Raw genomic sequence first — 24,994 nt, 5'->3', positions numbered from 1 at the left:
CCTACTTTGGTGATCCTTGAGGAAACAAAGGGTTTGGACTTTCTCTTAGGTCAAAGGTTAAAGGGAACAGAACATCTCTGGGGACCAGATGTGATGATAACAGCAGTAAGATCAAAGTATGACAGCCCCAAGTAGCTGGGGATGGGGGCAGGGAAGGGCTAGAAATTCCAAAATGACTGCCTTTCCCCTCCTTAAGAGCCTCCTTTTAGCCTTTTTCTCTTTCTAAACTTGAAGGGCTTTGTGTTTTGGTTTTTAATAACGAGGCCGTTCCCTTCCCCTGTGGAATGTATTCCCTGAAATATCCTGCTCTAGGGACAAATGGACACAGACGTCGGAGGCCTCTGGTCTCCAAAGCCCTGCTTCCTATGTTTTCATTTTTCTCCTCAAAACGCAAAGCAAACCAACTCTTCCTGTTCCTGGATTTGGGATGGGGAAGGTCACACAGCAGGACCCCTGGAGCAAACAGGTCAGAAGGGGCCCCCGAAAGCTGCCCTTTGACTGCCCTGCCATGTAGGGAGGGCTGCTGGAATGGAATGTCGGCCCATGGAAAGAAGAGGAAGAGGTGAGGAATGGCTATCAGGCTGTGGTGAGGGATCGGCTCTGTTTCTGATGCCAGTTTGCCCCCCTTCGCCTTGGCCTTTTTCCCCGGGGCGGATCAATACATGGGAGCCAGGAAGCTTTCACAAGGTCAGCTGCTGCTGTTTAGCCGGTGCGTACTGTCAACTGGGAGTAAGTTTGGAGAAAAGTCATCAGGACTGGGAGAGATGATTTTAGGAGCCACAGAGGTTCGCTCTGGGGAAGGACAGAGGCTGAGGAAGACATTATAGATGAGTAGGGTATTGGGTTCCAGTCTCAGTTTTGCCACTGACTAGCTACAGTGCTGTGGTGTGGATCACTTACTCTCCTGGGGGGCTTCAGTTTTCCCAACTGCCATGACAGCATCAGCATGTATGAGCTGAAAGATCCATCCCCCAGATTTCAGAAATTCTAAAAGCCAGCAGATTTGGCCAAGGGAAGAAGGAACACACTATTCCAAGGAGATGCCAAAGAGTGAAAACAGGACCACTGGATAGAGGGCAACTTCTGACTCAGTACAAAGAAGAACTCTTAACCACGTGGGGAATGAAAAAGGAAGTCTCACCCTACCTGGAGAATTTAGTCAGAGGTCAAGTGGGCCAGTAGCAAGAATGGCATAAAAGGGAGCCAGTTAGCCATGGAACACTGGATTCAAGCTGGGATCACCAACACTGACTTTCATGGGGCAGACTCCAGTCTACAGACAACATTTCATGCAACTTCCCAAAGGTCAAATAGATCTGGATGAATGAAACAGGAATGAGATGCTCATCAACTCTGTCCTCCCCTCCCCCTGCCCAGGGTATCCCTGGGGATGCAAGGGATGCTTGATATTGTCCTCAAGTACCCTTCCTGCCTTGAGAGATAGAGGGCAGTCTGCGAGTTTCAAGGCTTTGTTGGACATGTGTTTTACATGGATCTACACCATCGGTTGGAAATACCGGCTCCTCAGAGTTCTGTCAGCTGGAGACTGGAGCTCTGTGCCAAGCCGTCGTGGCTGGTTTAGAGCTGCAATGATAGGCAAGAAGGTACACTGAGAAGACGAAGTCACCAGTCTGGTTACCAGAAGTTCTTTTGCTGTGCCATCAAAAATAAAAGATGGACTTTGGCAGGTTCCTTGTTTATGTGAAGCCCTGGGCTTAATTCAGGGAATACAGGGGACAGTCAAGTTGCTGCCACCTTACACCAGGAGCTCATGAAACAGAAGTTTCAGGGAAGAGAAGAGGCCAGTGAGGAGCAGTGCGATGTGGTATAACAGAGAAACAGACAGCACGGGAAGGGCATACAAAGGATGACTTGACAGGTCCAGAGGGGGCCTGGCAAAGACACACCCCATAGAATGTCCTGAACAAGGGCTCACTGTGTGTTCAGGGAATGGTGAGTTGCCCCACAGAGCTCAGAAACGTGAGAATGTGCTAGGAGATGGACAAAGACAGGTGATTGAAATTGTGAAGGACCTTGACCGCCAATACAAAGAAGTTGTCCTTGACCAAAGGTAGGGAAGAATCAACAGTTTTCGGAGCATGACCAGATTCTTTTAAACAGAGAACTCTGTATAGAGGGTGAACTGGAAAGAAAGGCACAATGGCAGGGAGACCAGTGAGGAGACAGCAGCAACCATCTACACCAGAGCTGCTATGGGCCTGGATGGAGGTACTGCAGTGTGGGCGAAGAAGGAGGGATTTAGGAAACATTACAAAGAGGTCTCATGGGCACGATTTAGTGATCAAATGGCAACAAGTGAGAAAGATGGCGGAGTCCACGATGGTGGAGTCCACGTGACTCCCATCATTCTTGCTTGTGTGGCTGGGTAGCTGGTGATTCATTCAAGAATTAGGATCCTGGGGCCAGCGCTGTGGCGCAGCAGGTAAAGTTGCTGCCTGCAGTGCCGGCATCCCTTATGGGCACCGGTTTGAATCCTGGCCGCTCAACTTCCGATCCAGCTCTCTGCTGTGGCCTGGGAAAGCAGTAGAAGATGGCCCAAGTCCTTGGGCTCCTGCACCCTCATGGGAGACCCAGAAGAAGCTCCTGGCTCCTGGCTTCGGATCAGCTCAGCTCTGGCCATTGCAGCCATTTGGGGAGTGAACCAGCAAAATGGAAGACCTCTCTCTCTCTCTCTCTTTCGTCTCTCTCGTCTCTCTGGCTCTACCTCTCTCTGTAACTCTTTCAAATAAATAAAATAAATTAAAAAAAGAATTAGGATTTTTAGGGTTGAGTTGGAAGGATCAGCCACACACTTCTGGGGTTAAGTGCCCAAGAGCACTCACCAGATCCTTTTCAAACCCGTTGTTCCCCCCATACTTCCAATCCCCTCACAAGCCCTGGTCTTCAGGAATGCTTCAGGCTTTGAAAAAGGCCACTGAGACTGTGCCCCAGGATATTTGCCTGACCCTCATCTATCAGTCTGAGCCTAACTCTTTTTTTTTTCTTTTGCATTCCTGAAAACAGGAACTGGGAACTTGGGCTTTCCAGCCCCTCTGGCCCCAAAGGAGGCTGCTCTACTCCTCCATGATCCTGGAAACCCTTCCCCCACGCCAAAGAACATCTTGAAATTGCCCTTTTCCCTGACGGGCACCTCCCCCTCCTTTCAGTCTGACATCGGGCAGAAGCAGGGGCCAGGGGACAACCCTGAGTCAAAGTGCAGAGAACCTCGGGACCTCCTAGCTCAGCCTTCTCAATGTGTGGACAATGACTCTGAGGCCCAGGGAGATGAGGGGACTGACCAAAAGCCACAGAAAGAGTTAACAGCAGAGATAGGACTCGATGCTTGATCTCTGGACTCAAAGCCCAGCGTTTTGCCTTGGCTGAGATTGCTGTAGCTCATGGCTGAAAGATTTCCTGTCTCAAATGATAATCAATTCCAGATACTCCCTAAGTAAGTAGATCTTTATGCTATTCCAAGTTACTAGGTAAAATATCTGTGAAATATTAGATGAGCCATGGCCTGTGAAATAAATGCTTTTTGTGAAATAGTAAATGTTAAATGGCCAGATCTGACAAGAGTTAGTTTAAAAGCATGATTTTGTCCCTTCAAAACAGAGGAAAGAGACTGAATTGTTATCTTTTGGGTAGTTTTCACATGCTTAGTAGTTTAGCTGACTGCCCTCCTGAGCCTTGGAGGTGGCACCCAGTAGCATCTTAAATTAATGTAGCCAAGAAAATGTGTTTGCTTCTATTTTCTACCTTTCAAATCGGCCTTCCCACCCGCTCTGAGTTGGAGGAAGGGGAGGGGTCTGGGGCAGCTGATGGATGGAGTCTGGTGGAGAGCAAGCCTGTAGCCAGACTGGAGCCAGCTGTGTTGGGAGCCGGGGCTCCTGTTACAAGGAGACTACTACTCCCCTCCAGGTCGCCTCAGTCACTCTAGTGGGAGACTGTGGAGAAGCCTGGGATGGCTCTGGCCAATGACAGCAGTTCTGTGCACTGGGAGCAGTGTGTGCCAGGGAGGATTTGGTGTGAAGCTGGTGGGCAGGAAGGTCAGAAGCCCCCTCACCTCTGCAAGCTGTTGGGAAGAGGAGCTGATGGGTTCAGCACAACTGTGGAGTCTGTGAGTCCAGGAGTCTTTAAATTTCAATGCAGAAAGGACCAGAAAGATACCCTAAAGGCCCTTTAGAGAAAACTATTCATTCCGTATCTGGGGCCCCTAAGGCCGAGAGAAGGAAAGGGACAGGCCTAAGGTCACACAGCTGGCAGAGGGCAGAGCCAAAAACTGGAACCCAGAGCTTCTGGCTCCCCCAGGCAATGGTTCTCACTGCACAGTCTCTAAGAGGCAGTTTTGAAGTGTGGGTTTTGTTTGGAGAAAGGAGATTCCTTTTAGGATCCAGAACTTATTTCCATTTGGGGAGCAATTCACGCTCAATAACAAGGTGTGAGGACTTGGGAGAAGCAGGAAGTGATGCAAGGAGCACAGAGTGAGTTTGGAGGGAGGCCCTAAGGCTGGAATCCCCTTGCAGTTTGCCCTTGGTATTACCACTAGTTCTGTACTGTCCAATAGTTACTGTATACTGGCATGGCATAGCTTGGAGAAGCAACTTGGTAATTTGAATCATTATATATATATATATATATATACACACATATATACATATATATATATTTAACATAAACATATTAGGAAAAACCTACTTTCACAGATATTATGGTTTAAGGTGAGGCTGTTGTTTACAACTGAGTTGATGTAAGGAAAGCTATTGAGTATATTATGGCAAAAATTGTGAAGTTGGTTCACAAAATCAATGCCGTTTGGGAAATGTGGTGCTGGTGGGCTCGTGAGCCAATGTGGATGGTAAGTCCCTCAAAGGTTATTCGGGTCACCACATGTGTTGAAGCCAGTGAGGCATTCCCAATGCCCTCCCATAAGTCAGTGCCATGGGATCCTGGGATAACCACTCCCAAGGTTTCCTCTGTCAGTGGGACCAGAAATCTTTCACTGACTTGTCCAAAGAGCATGAAGATTGCATAGATAAATGATATGCACCTGTCAGCTTCAGCACAGTGTTTCACCTTTTTCATCACTCCAAAGTCCCTGGTTGGTCTTCTGCACTGTTTCTATTCCACTCAGGGCAACAGCATTGGTAAACACAACAGGCTCAACACAGAGATGGAATCATCGAGGTTCTGAGAGGGGGCAGCTCTTAGGAGCATTCCACCATGAGTGGCCCAGTCAAGACTGGGTCTCCGGGGCCAGCGCCAGTGGGTTAACGCCCTGGCCTGAAGCGTCGGCATCCCATATGGGCACTGGTTTGAGACCCGGCTGCTCTACTTCTGATCCAGCTCTCTGCTGTGGCCTGGGAAAACAGTGGAAGATGGCCCAAGTCCTTGCGCTCCTGTACCCGTGTGGGAGACCCGGAAGAAGCTCCTGGTTCCTGGCTTCGGATCGGCACAGCTCTAGCTGTTGAGGCCAATTGGGGAGTGAACCAGTGGATGGAAGACCTCTCTTCTCTCCCTCTCTGCCTCTCCTTCCATCTGTGTAACTCTGACTTTCAAATAAATAAATAAATCTTAAAAAAAAAAAGACTGGGTCTCCAATGAATGTTGATTCCACTGCCCTCCCTTTCATGCTCCCACAATTCCTGCTGTTGCCCTTGCTGCACACTCCACTCAGCCCTATCCCCACCCCCAATCAGGTGGCAACAGCCCCCACTACAGTCCTGGCTAGCATAGCTCACTCTCTGCAGACTTTGTAAACCCATCAGGGGCCCAGCAAGCTAGTAAAATGGAGGATTGCTAGGAAGTTGGGCGACAGGGGTGGGAAGAGATTTCTTTTTTATTTTTCGTATCTTCTAAACTGTGAAATATATGAAGAAGGAATTACCTGTTGTACAAATAAATAGTGAAGAGTTTTACTCATTGCCTGGGCTAAATATCAGAAATAATCACATTTTTCAGCACTTTGATGTGTGTGTGCGTGTGCGTGTGTGTATTCTAGACTTGTTTCTTTATTATATTTGATTTTAAAAAGGTGTTAAGTAATACTGGAAATTTGAATTATACCTTAAAAGTAAGTACTATTAACATGCATTCTACATAGATGTGTTTATCTTTTAAATGATATATTGTTTTGACCACACAAACATTTAAATCTGTTCTGTTTATGTGTGAGTAAAATAAGTGATATTTGATTTTGATCTTTTTAAAAAATAATTGTATTTCTCTGATTCAAACTAGAGCTCCATGTAATTGGCTCCATTTTTATAGACGTGGACACCAGTCCGGAGAGATGAAGTTACTTGCCTGAGCTCACACTAGTGATTTTGTAATGAATTTGCTCTGATTCCCAGTGCCTTGCACCTACTGTTGCCACAAAAACTCTTAATTTTTGCCTGAGTGACTTGAGATCAGCCTCCGTGTGTTCACAGTTGCCCTTAAATAGACACATTGAACCTGTAACCCAAAGGAGCAAGAAGGCCAGCCGTATCTCAGCTTTGTGGATACCATCCTCTCTGGCTGAGCCCTCCTCTCTCCACGGAGAGCCGCAGACCTCTCAGCCAAGCCACCGGGTGCCCACTCTCCCAGGGCTCTCAGGGCTGGCGCCTCAGCCTGGCAGCTGTGAATGTGGCCGTCTGGGAGGAGGTGTCACTATTTCAAGCCTCGAGGGCTTTCTTTTTAGCCTTTGCAGCTGGTGCGTCTGAAATGGAGAAGTTTGTCCCCCCCCCCCCCAATACAGGCAGCACATGCAGATCTCGTGCCCCCAGCGGTCTCTGGTGTGATGCAGGAACTGCGCTCAGCAGGAAGCCCTGGAATGGGGGAGGCCAGGGCAGGGAGGGGTGGTGGTGGTGGCGGAGAAGCAGATGTGTATTCTGTGCTGATCAAAGCAGTGTCATGGCACTGCAAAGAAACCCCTCACTCAGGCACTTTTTTTTTTTTTTTTGGCAGCCACCACTCCAGGACTTAGGATCCTCAGGTGGGAAGGTCCTTGGGATATCACCATATCCCCACTCTACCTCCTGGTAACACAGAGCCCGAAGCGGCTCCAGCCATTTTAAGAGATCCTCATGAGAAAGGCTCCAGCTGTCTCTTTCAACACCTTCCCAAGATGCCTTGCGCAGACCCTTAGCATGCCACTTGTTAATCGCTGCTTTTCTGTTTCAGGGATTCCCAACCCTAAAGGTCACCCAGGAGCTATGCTCGTTCAAGTCATAATGAACTCATCCTGATAAAATAAAATGGAGCCAATGGGAAGGACTGCAGTTGGACTGGAGCCGATAGGATGGCCTCAGAGAGCTTGACAAAGCCTGGCCTATGGCAGGAATTCAGGCTCTGGCAGCAAAGTCTTTCCTGGCCAGTGTCTGTCCTTTTCGTCTTCCCCAAAGGCATCGGATTATCCCTCTCTAAACAACAGCGTCCTCTCTAGCAAACGGAAGTTGCTTGTAGAATGCCAGCCACTTGTCCACTACCAACGAGGATGCCAGAGGCAGGCAGGCTCAAAGAAGCTTGTTGGAGAGCAAAAGGGAAGAGCTTTCTCACATCATGGCTGTGTATATCCCCTTAGTCTAACCCCGAGGCCTCCCTCTTCTTGGAAGCCTTCCAGATAAAGCAAGTATTCGGAATATCACCGACCTCAAACCCAAAATGCCAGTCTTCCTTCTCTTATCCTCCACTTACCTGTTGCTTCTTCTGCCGAATCTTCCACCCCTAACATGTTTGCTGGGGGGTAGAAGGTGTTTGAGAACAAGGGAAGCACATGCTGCCACTTCCTGATAGCTTTGGAGAGAAACACTCCTGTGGCTCTCTGACAAGAGCAAAACCCCCATCTGAGAAATCAAGAGACTCTGTCACTGAGCTCAAAGGCGGGGCTCGAGGAGGCCCGAAAATGCCCAGTGGCGAGAGGCAGCCATTGGCTCCCCTGCCCAGGAACTTGCTCAGCTGCCCCATGAGGGACCGAGAGGCTGCGTATCGTATGCCATTCGTGAGCCCCGTGCCGTGTACTCACCTGCATTCTTCCTCACTTGTAGCAACGGGAAGCACTGCAAAGGAAACAACAACAAAAAAAGTCAAAGCATGGCAGAAATGCCATGTCAAAATCCAAAGAGAGCTTCACGGTCAGCAAGTCCCATCGACCCATTTTACAGAAGGGTACACTGAGGCCACCGACTAGGAAAATGAAATAAGGACCAAAGTGGAGCCTAGAATTACAGATGCCTCACTGCCTGCTCCACTATTTTCTCCTACCCCATTGGCTGGTTTCCCCCTGTTCACTTCACTCTCATGGAATGGAGCATGCCCCTAAGTCAAGGGGTTAGAGACAATGTGCACAGCTCCCAGAACTGTCTCAATGCATGATAATAAAGATTATCAAATGATCAGTCAACATTTGTTTGGCACATGCCATCTCGAGTATAGTATCCCATCAGAAGACGTGTTGGTGGGAAGAACAGTACTGAACATTGAACATTGAACAGCCCTAAGTTTAGAGCTCTCTTCCAGTTATTGATTTTGTCACGCTGGACATTGTTCATAACCCTAGGACTCCAGTTTCTGAATCATAAGATTAGGAGAATAATAATCCCAGCCTCACAGGTTTTGTGAGAAATTACTGTATATGAAAGTATGTTTGGAAAACAGTAGAGCAGGGCCTGCATTGTGGCACAGTGTTAAGATTCCTGCGATGCTGGCATCCATATAGGTGCTGGTTCCCATTCCAGCTGCTCCATTTCTTATCCAGCTCCCTGCTGATGTGTCTGGGAAGGCAGCTGAAGATGGCCCAAGTCCTTGGGCCCCTGCACCCATGTGGTAGACCCAGATGAAGCTCCTGGCTCCTGGTTTTGGCCTGGTCCAGCTCTGGCCATTGCAGCCATGTAGGGGGTGAATCAGTGGATAGAAGATATCTCTCTCTCTCTCTCTCTCTCTCTCTCTCTCTCTCCCCCCCCCTTCTTTCTTCATAACTCTGGCTTTCAAATAAATAAATAAATAAATCTTTAAAAAATGGCAGAATACTTTATAAATTCATTCATTTGACAAATAGTTATAAAGTACCAATGCCCTTGCTTAGGGTATAGCAGTAATCTAGACAAACTCCTCGTGGAGCTGAAATCCTAGTGGGAAGGGGTAATTAATAAATAAGTAAACAAAGAAATGAGGAAATTGCAACTATCCCTAAATGGCAAGAAGGAACTCTTTAAAATAATAAAACCAGGATGAGGCAGAGTGGTCTGGTAGTACAGATGGGGAGGCAGCCAGAGGGGATGTCTCTGAAGAGCTTAACTTTGAAATTTTTTTACTTACTTATTTATTTATTTATTCAAGAGAGAGTTACAGACAGTGAGGGGGAAAGACAGAGAGAAAGGTCCTCCATCCATCGGTTCCCTCTGCAAATGGCCAGAATGACTGGAGCTAAACTGATCCAAAGCCAGGAGCCAGGAGCTTCTTCCAGGTCTCCCACGCAGGTGCAGCAGCCCAACGACTTGCACCATCTTCTACTGCTTTCCCAGGCCACAGCAGAGAGCTGGATCAGAAGTGGAGCAGCCGAGACTCAAATCGCGCATATGGGATGTTGGCACCACAGGTGGAGGATTAACCTATCATGCCACAGCGCCGGCCTCTGAAGAGCTCAACTTTGAGCAGAGACAAAAGTGATCAGGATCACTTCTCGGCCTTTTGGCTAAGATCAAGTGTAAGCATGATCAAGAGTCAGCAATGTGAAGATCTGGGTGCAGAACATTCCAGAGGTTAAACAGAGAGGCAAGGGGCAAATCATGCAAGGGTTTCAAGGCAAGGAGTGACATTTTTGACGTTGATTCAGATGACAGTAGGCAGCCATTGGTGGGTGTAGAGAAGTAGAATGAAAAGATCTGATTTCCACCCTAAGATGTGCACTCTGGCTGCTGTTGGGGGGGAGTAGACTGAAGTAATACAATGGAAGCAGGGACATATGGTGTTTTTTTTTTGTTTTGTTTTTTTTTTTTTTTTTTTTTTTTTTGCCTTTGTGGTGGTTCAGGCAGGCTGCATCAGTGGCTTTGGCAAGCATGGTAGTCATTGAGATGTTAATTCAATAGTTAAGAAGGGAAGAAAAGAGGAAGGAAAGGAAGAAGAGTGCTTCTTAGAGGTAGAAACATCTTCCTGCCTCTTCACCTTCCTTTCCAGAGTCAGCCTTAAAACCAACAGAAAGGTTATCAGGAAAGGAGTTGTCACAGTATGTGTCCTATCTCGTAGCCTTTGCACGATGACTGCCACAGTAGGTACAGACACTTGACCACAATAACTCTCAAGCCTTGGAGATGTAGCTGAGCTTTAGGTCACCCCGAAATGACTGAAGGTCAGCTCCACCTTTGCAGATCACAATTGTCCACAGGAGATAAGAGCGAGGAGAGCTGTGCCTACCACCGAGTGTTCAATGAAAAGGCCCTGCAGGGAGGAAGGGGGTTGTGGCAAAGTGGATTAAGCCACTGCTTGTGATGCCGCTATCCCATGTTGGAAAACATGTTCAAGTCCCAGCTGCTCCATTTCCAGTCCAGCTCCCTGCTAACGTGCTTTGGGAGGCAGTGGAAGATGGCCCCAGTGCTCGGACCCCTGCCACCCACGTGGGAGACCCGGATGGAGTTTCTGGATCCTGCCTTCAACCTGGTCCAGACCAAGCTCTTGTGGCCATTTGGGGAGTGAATCAGTGGATGGAAAATCTCTCTCTCTCTCTCTCTCTCTCTCTCTCTGTCACTCTGCCTTTCAAATAAAATAAGCAAATCTCTATTTTAAAAAGAAAGTTCTTTCAGGGATGTTAGTGTGAGAGAGAGAGGAAGTTATTAAACGAGATGAGTGTGACCAGAGGAGAATAACAAATCAAGAGGGACCTGGAAGTCCCTTACCTAGCTGCAAAGTGCAACTGTGATTAAGCAAGGCAATACAATTTCAGTGATAGACAATAGGGGAGAAAAAAGGAGAAAGGATGAGGAAGTGGAAGGGAAGGAAGGAGGAAGTAGGTCTCTGAGTTCCTACATGTGACAAGCCCGCGGAATTAGGAGACGAATTCTGGGAGCTAAGCTGATCCAAAGCCAGGAGCCAGGAGCTTCTTCCAGGTTTCCCAAGCAAGTGCAGGGGCCCAAGCATCTGGGCCATCTCCTACTGCTTTCCCAGGCCACAGCAGAGAGCTGGATTGGAAGTGGAGCAGCTGGGACTCGAAGCGGTGCCCATATGGGATGCCAGCACTACAGGTGGAGGATTAACCTACCGTGCCACAGCGCTGGGACAGAGTGCTATTTCATACTCTTGCTCCAGTCACATTCAATCACCTCTTCAACTCTACCATGTCAATCCATCAGAGGTGTGACAGAATTGAAGATCACTCGGGAGATAACTGGGCCTTACATCTACACAGGGATTTCCAGGTTACAAATGCGTGACTGTCTCTGTCAGAAGCAGGCTGCATTTTCCTTATCCTCAGGTGACCCATGAAGCAAATGAGGCCCAGGAGAAGGGAAGTGACTCACCCAAGATCACAAAGCTGGTAAAGGTCAGAACCAGGTTCACTTGAGGTCTGTAAGGCTCCCAGTTGCATTGTAGCCTACCCTTTTCTCTCTGGTTCCAGGATAACCTGGATTGAGCCAGGACAGTGAGTCTCGCTCTGCTGTTTGAGCTTTACCTGGCTGCTGTTGTGGTAGCCAGAAGATGAGTAGCTGGAGAAGACGAGGTATGAACTTTTGCATGGGAGAGAAGGTTCTTTTGGTTTCCCTGGCTCTCACTTGGGAGTTCTGAACCCAGGAGCCTGAAGTCCTGCAGTTGCAAGACTAGTGGTAACCATCTGTCTACCCAGTAATCATTCATTCATATTGTGTTCACTCATTCATTCATTCATTCATTCATGAAGTATCTCCTCAGGGCTGGGTACTCAGGGTTTCAGACACAGCAGGTCAGTTCCCCTCCTTGAGGAATTCACAGCCACATCGGCAAATCAATCACAGGCCCAAATCATCAGCACAATTCCATGTAAGCACTGCTGAAAAGTACAAAGCCTGGTGGAACTGAGCAGAGGGTGTAACTCATCGCTGAGAGGGAGGGGACCTTGTCATGAGCAGACCCTCATCCCTGTCGTCACGACTCTCCCCTTGGACTTGTTGCTCTCAGAGGATCTGTGCAGCATCCCAGCCCTGGAAGAGCTTGCAGTCTAATGGGGGACAGAGCAGCCAGAAATAAAAGAGGTCGGGAGGTGTTGAGAGCAAAAGGGAACGGGGCAGTTTGGAAACAAGCTACTTGGTACAGCCCCGCGTGGAGCTCGCTCTCGCCAGCCAATGTCCTCTCTGCTCTGCCTGCAGGCTCTAGGACTAGTCCTTGCCCTGCATCTGAGGGGAGGCCTCAGAGTCTTTGGGTCTTTCCTTGCTAGCTTTCTCTGCTTCGCCTCTCCTCTGCATCTCCCCCCACCCCACCCCCACCCTGCCCCGCCATGGCCGCCAGCCTTACGCCATAGACTCAGGCCTAGGGCCACAGCCATGAGAGCACGTTCCTCACATTCCAGCCTCCCCCAGCCCTCTCAGCTGGGCCACACAGAGCTCTATTCACAGCCTGGCCCTCCCTTCCTCCAGAGTGGGGTGGGCTCTCACCGCCCCCAGACCTGGCCTGGGTTTTGCCAACACAGACTGTGGCCACTGTGGCAAACAGGCTTCCTTGCTCCTCTGGAGCCAATCTTCTGTTTCTTGGGGTCTCTCATCTGGGAGATGGGTGCAGTGGATCTGGCTGCTTGCACGTGCATGAGCATGTGTGTGTATTCTATGTAGGTCTAGAACAGGAGCTGTGTTGAGCTGTGCTGTCATCGAACACAGGCATGGATAAAGACATAGGCTGGGTCCTTGCATGAGTTCCCAGTCCAACATGGAGACAGCTGGGTGTGTGGAGGATGGTGTGGGACCTGGGCTGGATTGAGGCTGCCACCAGGCCTTCAGTTGGAGCATTGGTGTCATGATGTCCCCTTTTATTTAAGAGGTAGAAAGATAGAAAGAGACAGACAGACAGAAAGATACAAACAGAGAACTCCCATCCTCTGATTCAACACCCAAATGCTCAGGGATGGACCAGGCCAAAGCTGAGAGGCAGGAATTTAATCTGGGTCTTTCATGTGGGCCACAGGCACCCGAGTACTCGGGCCATCACCTGCTGCCTCCCAGGGTCTGCATTAGCAGGAAGATGGAATAGGGAACAGAGGCAGAACGTGCACTTGGGCACCGTGATATGGGATGCAGGCATCCCAAGTAGGGTCTTAACCACTAAGCCAACCATTCACTCCTTCACAGCACCACTTTTTTTTTTTTATCTTTTATTTAATGAATATAAATTTCCAAAGTACGACTCATGGGTTACAATGGCTTTCCCCCCCATACCGTCCCTCCCACCCACAACCCTCTCCTTTCCCACTCCCTCTCCCCTTCCATTCACATCAAGATTCATTTTCGATTATCTTAATATACAGAAGATCAGCTTAGTATACATTAAGTAAGGATTTGAACAGTTTGTTCCCACACAGAAACATAAAGTGAAAAATAATAGATGATTTTTTTTTAAATGATGATGAAATCAGATCAGACCTATTGTCATGTTTAATCCCAGTGAGAGTCAAGTTGGGAATTGATAATTTCATTTTTTTTTTTTTTTTACAGAAGATCAGTTTAGTGTACATTAAGTAAAGATTTCAATCGTTTGCACCCCCATAGAAACACAAAGTGAAATATACTGTTTGAGTACTCGTTATAGCATTAAGCCTCAGTGTACAGCACATTAAGGACAGAGATCCTACATGAGGAGTAAGTGCACCGTGACTCCTGTTGTTGACTTTACAAATTGACACTCCTGTTTATGGCATCAATAATCTCCCTATGCACCAGTCATGAGTTTCCAAGGCTATGGAAGCCCCTTGAGTTCTCCGACTCTTATCTTGTTTAGACAAGGTCATAGTCAAAGTGGAGGTTCTCTCCTCCCTTCAGAGAAAGGCACCTCCCTCTTTGAAGACCTGTTCTTTCCACTGGGATCTCACTCACAGAGATCTTTTTGCCAGAGTGTCTTGGCTTTCCATGCCTGAAATACTCTCATGGGCTTTTCAGCCAGATCCGAGTGCCTTTAGGGCTGATTCTGAGGCCAGAGTGCTATTTAGGACATCCGCCATTCTATGAGTCTGCTGAGTATCTCACTTCCCATGTTGGATCACTCTCCCCTTTATTTATTCTATCGGTTAGTGTTAGCAGATACTAGACTTGTTTATGTGCTCCCTTTGACTCTTAGTCCTTTCATTATGATCAATTGCACAGCACCACTTTTAAACCCCATGCCAATGACCTTGAAGCATGTTGCTCGTGTTCAAGGCTGTGGTGGGATTTCACAGCCCTGGCAGCTCCCAACTTCATCCCCAGGAAGGGCGGGGGGAGACCTGGTTTCGAGAAGGACTGACTGATCCAGGCATTGTGGGCTCGGCCCTTTACCTTTGAGCGATTCTTTGCTAGGCCTCGGACTACCTAACAATAGGCAGGCCCTTGAGCATTCCTCTCCTCCCATCAGAAGGAAGAGAGTGGGGGATCGTCCCAGCTGGGAAACAGCAACAGATTTAAACAACTTCTAGAGGCTTTTGCAGAACTCAGAGTATGGGAGAACCATTTGAGGAACCCCTAAAAGGCCTATCATTCCCTCTTCTCCCTGAGGCTGTACGCTGCCCCATAGGAGCTGGGAGTGTGTGGGCCCCTCAGGATGCCTGACTCTGTTCCTACCCAGCAGGATTACTGTGCTCTACCAGCTCCTCATCTAGTGCCCGGAAGGGTACCTGGCCTGGTGGTTTTATAGGTCACCCCTATAAGCGAAATACCTGCTGCCTTGGGCTCTTTCCCCCTTTTAATTCCTTCCTGCCAGTCCTAACAGGGCCTCCTTTCCTCCTTGCACACCCCAACTCCTCCGCTGGCTCACCGAAGCCCTCGCCTTGGGACCCTTGCCTTCCTCTGCCAGCCTTCTCCCAGCCTCAGGCCTGACTGTCCTCCCCACCTCCACAGCAGCCAAGAGCTGGGCCAGGGAGGAGAGTGAGCGAGCAGCTGCAGTCCCCAGGGGTTCTCTGGATAATCTCAGGAATTTCATATCCCAAAGACTTGACTTTCCCACTGGCCAACAGGGATCCTCCTTCCTGCCTGGAGCTTGGGAGTCTTTCCAGGAGAGGCCTTCGAGGGGTGAGTCGAGGAAGAGGCTGGATGGGAGAGATGCAGTGCTTCCAGTGTGGGATTGAGCTGTTTTTCCAGACTCTGGACGAGCCTGACTGGGGATGGGCCTAGGCATGGGGATAGGACAAATGGGGGACCTGCCTGAATAACCTAGTTCCTGAACTTCAGAGTACTAACATCCGTCTTTTCTACCATGCTTCTATTTCCACAGGGTGTCCCCAATCCTAGGCTTTTCTTAGCCGGGGGATGAAGAGAGAGAGAGCAGCAAGCTAAAGTTTGTTCTCATTCTGGTGTAAGCCATGTGCCTAGCACTTACAAAGACAGATCTGCTCTCTTCACGTTTACCTAATACTTACTGAGCACCGAAGGTGTGCCAGGCCCTTTCACAGATGTCATCTTTGCAATGAGTTATGAAGTAGGATGTAGAAAAGGAAAGTCAAGCTCAGAGAGGGGGGAAGGGGCAGAACCTGGGCTCGTAGGTCAGTGTCCTGTTTCCAGCTACTACACTACCCCACCACACCACATTCTTCTCTCCAGCGCCCAGAGTATGACCCAACCCAGGCTGAAAGAAAAGCCAAGGACAGTCAGGCCACACCCATTTCCAGGGCCTTAACCCCATTCCCCATAGTGCACAATTTCCTTGCTTCTGCCTTTTGGCAAACTCCAGCCTTGCAACTGCTGATTGAACTGGACTCTGAGGTCCTTGGCAGTGGCAGTGGCAACTCAGGGGTTGGCCAAAGAATGAGGCCAAGGAGCTCTAGTCCCCAACCCCAGCAAGAATCCTCTGACCCCAAGTCACAGCACGGGCTGCCTAAGCTACTGCTCCTTGTTACTGTCATCAGTAACTTGGAAATCAGGCCGGGCCCTGGCTCCCGGAGCTCCCCAAGGCCTCCAGCTGTTCTCAGGCCCTAGGGGCTGCTGGGAGGAACAGCGTCCAGTGCAGGCTCTTTTCCCTGAGCCTAGGCACCCCTTCCTCTTCCCCAGGGACCTTGAGTGGAAATCACTGACATTTTGGGATCGGTGACTTTTTTTTTTAAATATGGCCTGGAAGTTCAGAGAAGTATATGTGAAATTTGATGGAAATATCAGCTTTGGAAGGACGGTCAGCAATAAATCCACCTACCTTCTTCATTTTACAGGTGGTAAAACAGAGTCACAGACTGCATAAACATAGTAGATTTTAGAACCAGATTACTTGAGTTAAAAAAATCTCAAGGTCACCACTTAAGAAGAGCTGTGTGATGGTGGATGAGTATCTGAACCTTTCTGGGTATCAAGAACATGAAAATTATGGGAATAGCAGCACGTGCCTTGCTGGGTTATAGCGAGGGTGATATGAGTTAGCATGCATGAAGGGTTTGAAATGCTGTGCTCTGTAACTATTACTTAGTATTAGTTCTAAACTTCTCTCTCTTTGGGAGGAAAACTTCAACTCTAGCATTGCCACTGTGCAGCCTCTTCCACTTCTTTCTGCACCGGCCATAGTCTCAGGTATGTCCTCTCCCAAGGACTCCCACCTGTACCCCTATTAGCACCAAAGAAGCTGCAGACAAAGTTCATCATCAGTATCTGAGGGGATGTGAGCTGCAGCTGAAGCCATTCCTCCTACCCCCCCATCTCCCCTTCCCAATGCCCATCCCACCTCTCCTGCCCCACCCCCACCCCAGCCCAGAACAAATATTTTCCAGTCTCAGCTAACTGTTGAATAAATCACACCAGTTGTGGCTGAGATGGGGCAGGTGGGGGAAGGGAGCAAGGGTTAGGATTAGGATCAGGGAAAATCATGGCAGAGGCCCCGCCCCCATCCCTCAGGCTACACCCAAGACTGCTTCAGGCTTTACTGTTGTGGGAATGACCCAGATTCCACTAGGAGGGCCATCCTTTTGCCTTGATTGTCAAGGCCAGGCACTAGGTAGACTAACATTGTGAACTGAATGAAGAGTTTCATATCCTGCATGGAGTCCATTCCATTCCTGGACTAAATCAATCCCATATCCACCAATGGAGAACTTGGGGGTTGTGCATATGAAAACCTCATCTTCTGGCCAGCGCCGCGGCTCACTAGGCTAATCCTCCGCCTTGCAGTGCCAGCACACCAGGTTCTAGGCCCGGTAGGGGCGCCGGATTCTGTCCCGGTTGCCCCTCTTCCAGTCCAGCTCTCTGCTGTGGCCAGGGAGTACAGTGGAGGATGGCCCAAGTGCTTGGGCCCTGCACCCCATGGGAGACCAGGAGAAGCACCTGGCTCCTGCCATCGGATCAGCGTGGTGCGCCGGCTGCAGCGCGCCGGCCACGGCGGCCAATGGAGGGTGAACCAACGGCAAAAGACCTTTCTCTCTGTCTCTCTCTCACTGTCCACTCTGCCTGTCAAAAAAAAAAAAAAAAAAAGGAAAAGAAAACCTCATCTTCTACCCCCTGGACAGTAAGCTCTGGAAGGGCAGGGACCTACAGCAGTATTGCTCAACATCATCTGTCTAGACTGGATCCAACCCAGTGCCTGGCACATAGGAAGAAGGCCCTGAATAAATATTGCTTGGTTGAGTGAGTGAAGGAATGAATTTCTTAAAGCTAGCCACAACCAAAGGAAACCCTGTGTTTCACTCACGATAACTAATGCTTTTTCATCATTGTTTCATTTGCCTCGCAAAACAAACTTGTAAAGTAAGAATTACAATGATCCCCAACGCCTAAACAATAAAGAATTGACCCTTAGAACATGCTACTTTTCTAATAGCTTTATATATATTAACTCATTTAAACCTCAGAACAACCGTATAAGGTGGGGATTATTATTATCTACATTTTTAAAGACTTTTTTTTATTTATTTGAAAGGCAGACTTAGAGAGGAGGAGGAGAGGAGAGAGAGAGAGACAGACAGACAGAGACAGAGAGACAGAGAGATCTTCACTCCCCAAGTGGCCACAATGACTGAAGCTGCACCAATCCGAAGCCAGGAGCCTTTTCCAGGTCTCCCACATGGGTGAAAGGGCCCAAGCACTTGCACCATTTTCTGCTGCTTTTCCCACATATATTAGCAAGGAGTTGGATTGGAAATGGAGGAGCCAAGTCTTGAACCTGCGCCCACATGGGATGTCGGCATCATAGGTGGAGGCTTAACCTGCTCCACCACAATGCCACTACATTTTTTAATTAAAACATTTGATTAACTTATTTATCTGAAAGGCAGAGTGATGGGGATGGGAAGGAGACAGAGATCTTCCATCTGCTGGTTCACTCCCCAAATGGCCACCATGGCAGGGGCAGGACCATGACAAGGCCAGAAACCCAGAACTCCATCCTGGTCTCCCACGTGGGTGGCAGGGGCCCAACTACTTGGACCATTACCCACTGCTTCCCTAGGTACATTTGCAGGGAGCTGGAGCAGAAGCAGGGCAGCCAGAACGTGAACCGACACTCTGATATGGGATGCTCACATCTCAGGTGGCGGCTTAACACAGTGCATCACTATGCCAGCCCCATATTATTATCCACATTGTGTGGAGCAAAAAAACTAAGGCTCAGAGTGGTGAAGTCACATTCTCAAGGTCACATAGCTTACAAGCTGTGGCTCAGAGAGGCGAAGGGCTAGGCTCCATGCCTTCCTCCTATAGATATATGCTGGTCTTTTCACTGCATCAAAAGCACCAACATTGAACACACAAATTGCAAAGTCTCTCATTCTGCCTCCTGGTTCCATTGCCACTCACACCTGCCCTCTACATCTATGGCAAGTCCCTTGAAGCTGTGCCTGTTCCCTCTCCTGTCTCCAGCTTTAGTCTTCCTTGAAGAGACTCCCCGCTCTTTTTTCCATAGATCATCGCTTACGGTTCTGACTCAATGGAGCATCACCATGTTCCAGACTTACCTGTGCACCATTTCACTGGAACCTCCATTAAGTCTTAGCCCCTGGGGAGAGGCGACTTGACCAAAATCACTCAGCCTAGATGTGGCGGAGGTGGACACAATATCCAGGTCAGTCTGACTCTTTGCCCAGTGCTTTTTGGATTACATTCAGCTGCCTTCTATTCGGAAGTGGGAAACTCCTCTCGGGAAGTTTCCCAAATCACCCAGAATCCAATTCACAACTCTAACTCTGTTGGAGTGATGCCAGTGTCTTACTCACTCACCTCGCTCTCCAGGCCGGTGCCTCACAGGTACACCATATGGGTCAGCATGTCGGGGACTTACAGTTAGCCAAGCAGGGACAATCCATAGAGTGTGGATTGTTCACGCATGCTGTGAGCCAGTACCCACCACTCAGCTGACACTTTACTCGACTGGGCTTGGGAACTCTGTAGAGTAGGCCCCAGAATTAAAACCTCCTTCATGGAATATAGGGCCCTGCCCTGCAACGCTCCCCACTCCCCCAAGCAGTCTTCCTATGAACTGAGAGCGTATTTCATATTATCTTTCTTACAAACCAGTAATTGAGAGATAGCCATATGTACACATTTTGGGTGTACATGTATACACTCACTTTCATGCATAGTCACAACCATGCTCACATCAAAAAATGAAGATACGAGACCTAGGGCAGTATGCTGAGATGAAACAGGCTATCAGAGGAGGTGGTGAGCTCCACATCATTGGAGGTATGGAACAGTGTCTGGTCATTCTTCTGGTAAAATGTGATAGCAGACTCCTACATGCAATATGGAGATAGTAGCTAGAATTCCCTGAAGTCCCTTCCCAGCCTCAAGTTTGTATACATTTGGTGCACCCCTGAATTTCCTACACCTCCCCTGCCTCCTGCGCCCATCCCACACCAAATCCACAGTACATGCGGGAAACTGGTCTTGCTTGGGAGGACGGGGGCAAAGGGACAGAAAAATAGAGACATCCTGGAAGCTGAGAGTGGAACTGCTGAATCACCCACTCATTGTCACACTTTCACCCCGTATCCTGCCGGCAGATTCCCGGCAAAGGCTGGGAAGCTACGAGCTCCATCTAGCCTGGGAACAGAGAGCACCCGGGGGGCGAGAAAGCACTGCCAAGAGGATGTGTGCTCGACTCTTATGGGTGTGTGTGTCTGTGTGTGAATGTGAGTCTGTGCACAACTCAGTGAGCAGGTGCCTGGGCGGGCAAGTGCAAGAGCAGCCACATGTAAGTCCCATGCACACGCAGGTTGGGTGAGCACGTGAACTCAGGAAGGCCTTTGTACACAAGTGCACTCATATAACCAGTGATGGGAAAAGCATGGTGTCCAGTGGTAGGCTGCCGGGTGGCTGGCTGGCCTCTCTCAGCCTTTGCAGTTTGCAAAGCACTTTTCTCTCCACGATTTGTTCTGATTCCCAGAGAAGCCTGTCTATAGGTAGGGCAGGGTTGTTACTGCATGCATAGAATATGGGTACATGTGTGTGTGTGTGTGTGTGACAAATATGCAGACATCCTGCTCAGGATTGCTGTCATATTTGACCAGAGCCAAGTTGTGTTGGGGCTTTGCCACAGACTAAGCAAGGAGATCACCATATATTCCACAGACCACATTCAAATCTACATGCGTCCTGCCTCTCTCTGTAACCTTAGACACATCTCTTTCCTCTCGAGGCCTCAGTTTCTGCATCCGTGGTTTGGAACGAGGAGCAGAATGGGAGGAATATAAGACTCCTACGGATCTTTCCATCTCTCGTGTTGTGTGATCATTTACCTATGTTATGCCAGGAGGGAACTGAGGGACAGTGGGGGGAATTGGCTCTTCCAGTCACCCAGAGGTCATGGCTGACATGGTGCTCCAATTGGATTCCCCCTCATCTTCCAGGCCAGTACCTTCTAGAACTGATTCGTACACCTGCAGCTCAGAGAGTGCCAGGAGAGAGGGTTCACGTGCCGGGTGCTCATATGCATAACATAACACCATGCTAGGCACCGGAAGGAAGCCAAAGGATTCATCAAAAATGATCCTGGGGCAGGGGACTGGGAGAGAGAGAGGGAGAGACTCATATGCAGGCTTGGTTGGACTGAGGGGCCAAGGATGCCTTCCCAGCCCTTGCTGGCCTCCAGGGAAGACACAGCAAGCACATATGGAACGAGTTATACAGGTTCATCTCTTATCCAAACATCTTGTCCCTTGGCTGCCCCTAACCCCCAGAGCAGCTCAAAGCAATCCTAAGGCCTGCTCTGGCCTCTCCACCTTCCAGTATCCCTGACTCATGAGGTCTCCCCTTATTCCCCAATAAGTCACTAGAAGTCACCTTCCAATGAGTCACATGTCTTTACCACCTACTTTGTGCCAGGTACATTAAAGATGCAACTGTACAAACTCTCAGGGCATCTCTATGAGGCAGGCACGGGTTAGTATCATTTTATGGACAAGGAGACCGAGGCTCAGAGGCCCACAGCTAGCATATATACCTGTGGGGTTGGGGTGGGATGGAAGCACTAGGTGTCTGCTTCTGCCCTCCACCCATCGCTTCAAGTCACGGAGAGCTCCATAAGGTGTAGGATGCCAGGGTGCTCGGTTTCCTCATCAGGACCCTGAGGAGGCTGAGTGAGCTGATCTGAGAAGCCCTTTCCAGCTATGGTGGGCTCTGCCACAGCCGGGCCCTGCTCCACAAGTCAGTTCTTCCACAGTTGTGAGATTGCTCAAGGAGGGGCCTGGTTCAAATAGGGCAGTAGCGCAGGGCAGCCCCTGCCTATGACTGGGTAGACAAGCTGCCTGACACCTGGAGCCCTCAAAGCAGCAGCCTTGGAAGACAGAGCATGAGGCCGAAATGTGGGGGAGTCTACCTGGCTGCCTCTTCACTCTGATATCTAGCCATGTGTTGATTTGCATCTGCCAAGGTCACACACAACCACACAGCCCAGTGTGTGTGTGTGTGTGTGCGTGTGTGCGTGTACATGCCCACATTTGGTTGTGCTGTCATCATGCTTCGGACCACTTACATTATTTTGTGCCTGCACCTGGGTCTGTGTATCCTTGTGTGTTTGTGCATGGGAAGGTATCTGTGCCTGTATGCCTGCCTCTGTAGAATCATGCATGCAAATACGTGTGAGTTGAGCTGTTTGTGTATGTGTACTGGGTGTGCACGTGCATTTACATCTATACCTATGTGTGTAGACATGCTTGTGCATATGTGTGCAGCTGAGTGTGCACAGATGCATGTGTGTGTCCTATATTCGTGGACATATATATGAGTGAATGTGTGTGTGTGTGTGTGTGCATAAAAGCCTCTGGGACCTGACCTGGGACAGAGCTCCCCGACCTTCTCCTGGGGCTCTCCTACCCCAAAGTTTCCAGGAAGCTGCCATGGGCTGAACATCTTTGTGGGCATCTGAGAACTTGGGGTAGTGAGTGCAAAGGGATTTAAATGCATGCCAAACACCCAGAATAGTAAACCAGGGTAGCAGACAGCGGTACTTCTTGGGTGTCAGATCTCAGTTCCCTTTCCGCTGTCTATCGTCATATCCAGCTCTCAGCACCTTGTCCCCACCTGCCCTCATTGACATCACTGCCACCACCACCTTCCTGGCCTCTGAGCCTCCACTCGGGCCCTTCCCCACTCTCCCCACCCACTGCTACTGGTGTGCTCTTCCTAAAGCCCTCCATTTAATTCTCTCTCTGCTGTCCTGGAACCAGCCCTCCATTCCCTAAGACAGCCACCATCCTCACGCTGTAACAACTTGTGGCCAAGGAAAACAGTTTTTTAATAAATGAATAGGGGCACCGTCAGTGTGTCACAAATTTTTTTTTATTTTGCCCAGTGCAATTAAAAAAAATTCTCACTCTTCTTTTGTAAAAGAAAGCTCATATGCACCCAAATCCCCATGAGAAACACACAATAATCTCCAAATAAAGAACAGTCCCTTGAGTTGAATTAATTTGGCTTTATGAAGAACCGCACTTTATTATTCCCTCTTTTCTCTCGTTGCACTGCAGATGGGTGAAACATCTGTCAGACACCCCACTAGGTGAGGGCCATGAGCTCTCAGATCAATTCCTAGCCATTTGGGAGGTAGCATCCTGTTCCCCCCACCCTGTACCCCAGTTCCTCTCCCCCTAAACCCTGCACTTGAGCCACATCGTGAAACAAGCGCTTCCCCCAGCCCACCACCTCTTGCCTGCCTCCAAACTCTTTGCTCATGTACTGCTCTCTGCCAGGCGTGCCTGGACTGTCTTCGCCCCAAACATGACCTCCTGTGAAACCTTTTCCAGTCCCTCCCGGTGGAATGGCTCTCTCCTGCCCCAGGGTCCCGGCATTCCTTTCATCCTATCTGGCCATCAGTGTACTTGTTTGAAAGTCTTCCCACTGGCTTGCACTGTGGGCAGTCACAGAGTGTCAAGAAGGGCGTCGGCCTAGGAGTTCAGACCCCAGACTCTGCCAGGTGCAGCAGAGTGACCTTGGAAGAGGTTCCTAACCACTCCCAGGGCCCTTTCTCCGTATATAAAAACAGGACGAAAACGGATGCTGGTGAAGACCACTACCACAGGGAATGAACCCCAAGGGCCTGTGTCTGGCACATAGCAGGTACTAAGTCAATATTAGTTCTTGGTTCTTGAGGGCAGAATCATGCTTTATCCATCCTTGTGAGTTCCGTGGTGCCCATGTAACTTCCCCAGCCAGGATACAGCAGGTACTCAACAATGATTTACTGATTGGCAACCATATAACACAATGTCTGGTATATCATAGGTGCTGGATAAGTAATTGTCACTTTTCTTATCTCCTCTTTGAGAACAGAGGCTATATCCTCTTTCATCTTTGTGTAGCTCCCATGGTGCCTAGCCCAGAGTGAATGCTGGATACACGGTGATGGAAATAAGTAATAACAGATAGCATTGTTTGCGAGGATGCTGCCCGCCAGGCATCATGCTAGCACCTTTACACACTTTATCTTTTGCACTTGCCTACGTGTAATATTTAAACAATAACACTCGTCTCATCACTCCGGAAGGTTGGTGTCACTATAGTCCTCATATTAAAGCCAAGGAAACTGAGGCTAAGAGACACACAATATCTTTGCCCTTGTGGCAAGCCCAGGAAAGCAACAAACCCAGTATTACAAAAAAAGAAAAAAAAAAAGAACTAACAAGCTTACTCGTTTTCATAGGAAAGCCGCAGAAGGTCACAGAGCTAGTTCATGGACAAAGGCAAGATGTGAACTATCTTTCCCAGCTCCAAGAGCCCGGAGCCATCTCAGAAATCAGGTCTGCTTTGCCTTTCCCAGCTGTACTGCACGCACTGGTCCCAACTGCCCCCTTCCCTGCTGAGCGGTGGGATGGGCTGGGATTGGGCAATCACTTACCTTCACCTTCCTGAAGCAAGCCCAGAAAACATCCAGCAGAGGCATGGTGGGGCACGGGCAGCTAGCTGGCAGGGCCCCGGCCTCTCCCTCTCTGGGGACGAGGCTAGAGGGGACCGAGCGCTCGGCAAGAGGCAGCGCTGGCCCTGCGCTCCATCAGCCGGCCCCGAGAGGGGAGAGGCAGAGAGCAGCAGGCAGGCAGGCAGGCAGGCAGGCAGGCAGGCGGGCGGCGGCTGGCCTGAGCTCAGCTGCCTCAACTAAAGCCCCTCCCGGAGGGCCGAGGGAGGGAAGAAGGGAGGGAGGGAGGGAAAGAGGCTGCCTGAGGAGGAGGGACCAGGAGGCGGGTCACTGATTCAAACTCGGCACCGTTAACCAGTTGGCTGGGACCGGACAGCAGTGCCAATTGAAATTCCCTGAATATTACAGTTCCCCAGCCCGGGGTGTCCAGCCTGCCTGCCCTGCCACCTGCATGCTGGCACGTCTGCCTGCTGGCTTCCTGGAGGAGTAACAGCTCTCCACCCCGCCCCCTGCTCCCCCCCACCCACCCTGCCCCAGGCGGCCTCCCTCTGCA

The 24,994-nt window shown here is 49.5% G+C and overlaps 1 protein-coding gene across 4 annotated transcripts in view; it reads right to left on the bottom strand.

The window, feature by feature from the left end:
• Positions 1-24,702, bottom strand: part of STARD8 (StAR related lipid transfer domain containing 8) — a 79,320-nt gene extending 54,618 nt beyond the window's left edge. The window contains exons 1-2 of one of the 4 annotated variants that reach the window (XM_008272731.5): positions 24,427-24,702; positions 8,006-8,039 (exon numbers count right to left, since the gene is read on the bottom strand). In XM_008272731.5, coding sequence (XP_008270953.3) covers positions 8,006-8,039; positions 24,427-24,471 — 79 coding nt within the window. In that variant the 5' untranslated portion in view covers positions 24,472-24,702. The remainder of the gene's footprint in view (positions 1-8,005; positions 8,040-24,426) is intronic. The other 3 variants (XM_089323889.1, XM_051827159.3, XM_089323890.1) reach the window with 3 other exon arrangements.
• Positions 24,703-24,994: the final 292 nt, after the last annotated feature.

This window comes from Oryctolagus cuniculus, chromosome X (assembly GCF_051225735.1).
Source record: "Oryctolagus cuniculus isolate XC-2025 breed Fujian yellow rabbit chromosome X, ASM5122573v1, whole genome shotgun sequence".
In the NCBI taxonomy this organism is placed as follows: Eukaryota; Metazoa; Chordata; class Mammalia; order Lagomorpha; family Leporidae; genus Oryctolagus; species Oryctolagus cuniculus.
This window is presented reverse-complemented; position numbering and strand designations above follow the sequence as displayed.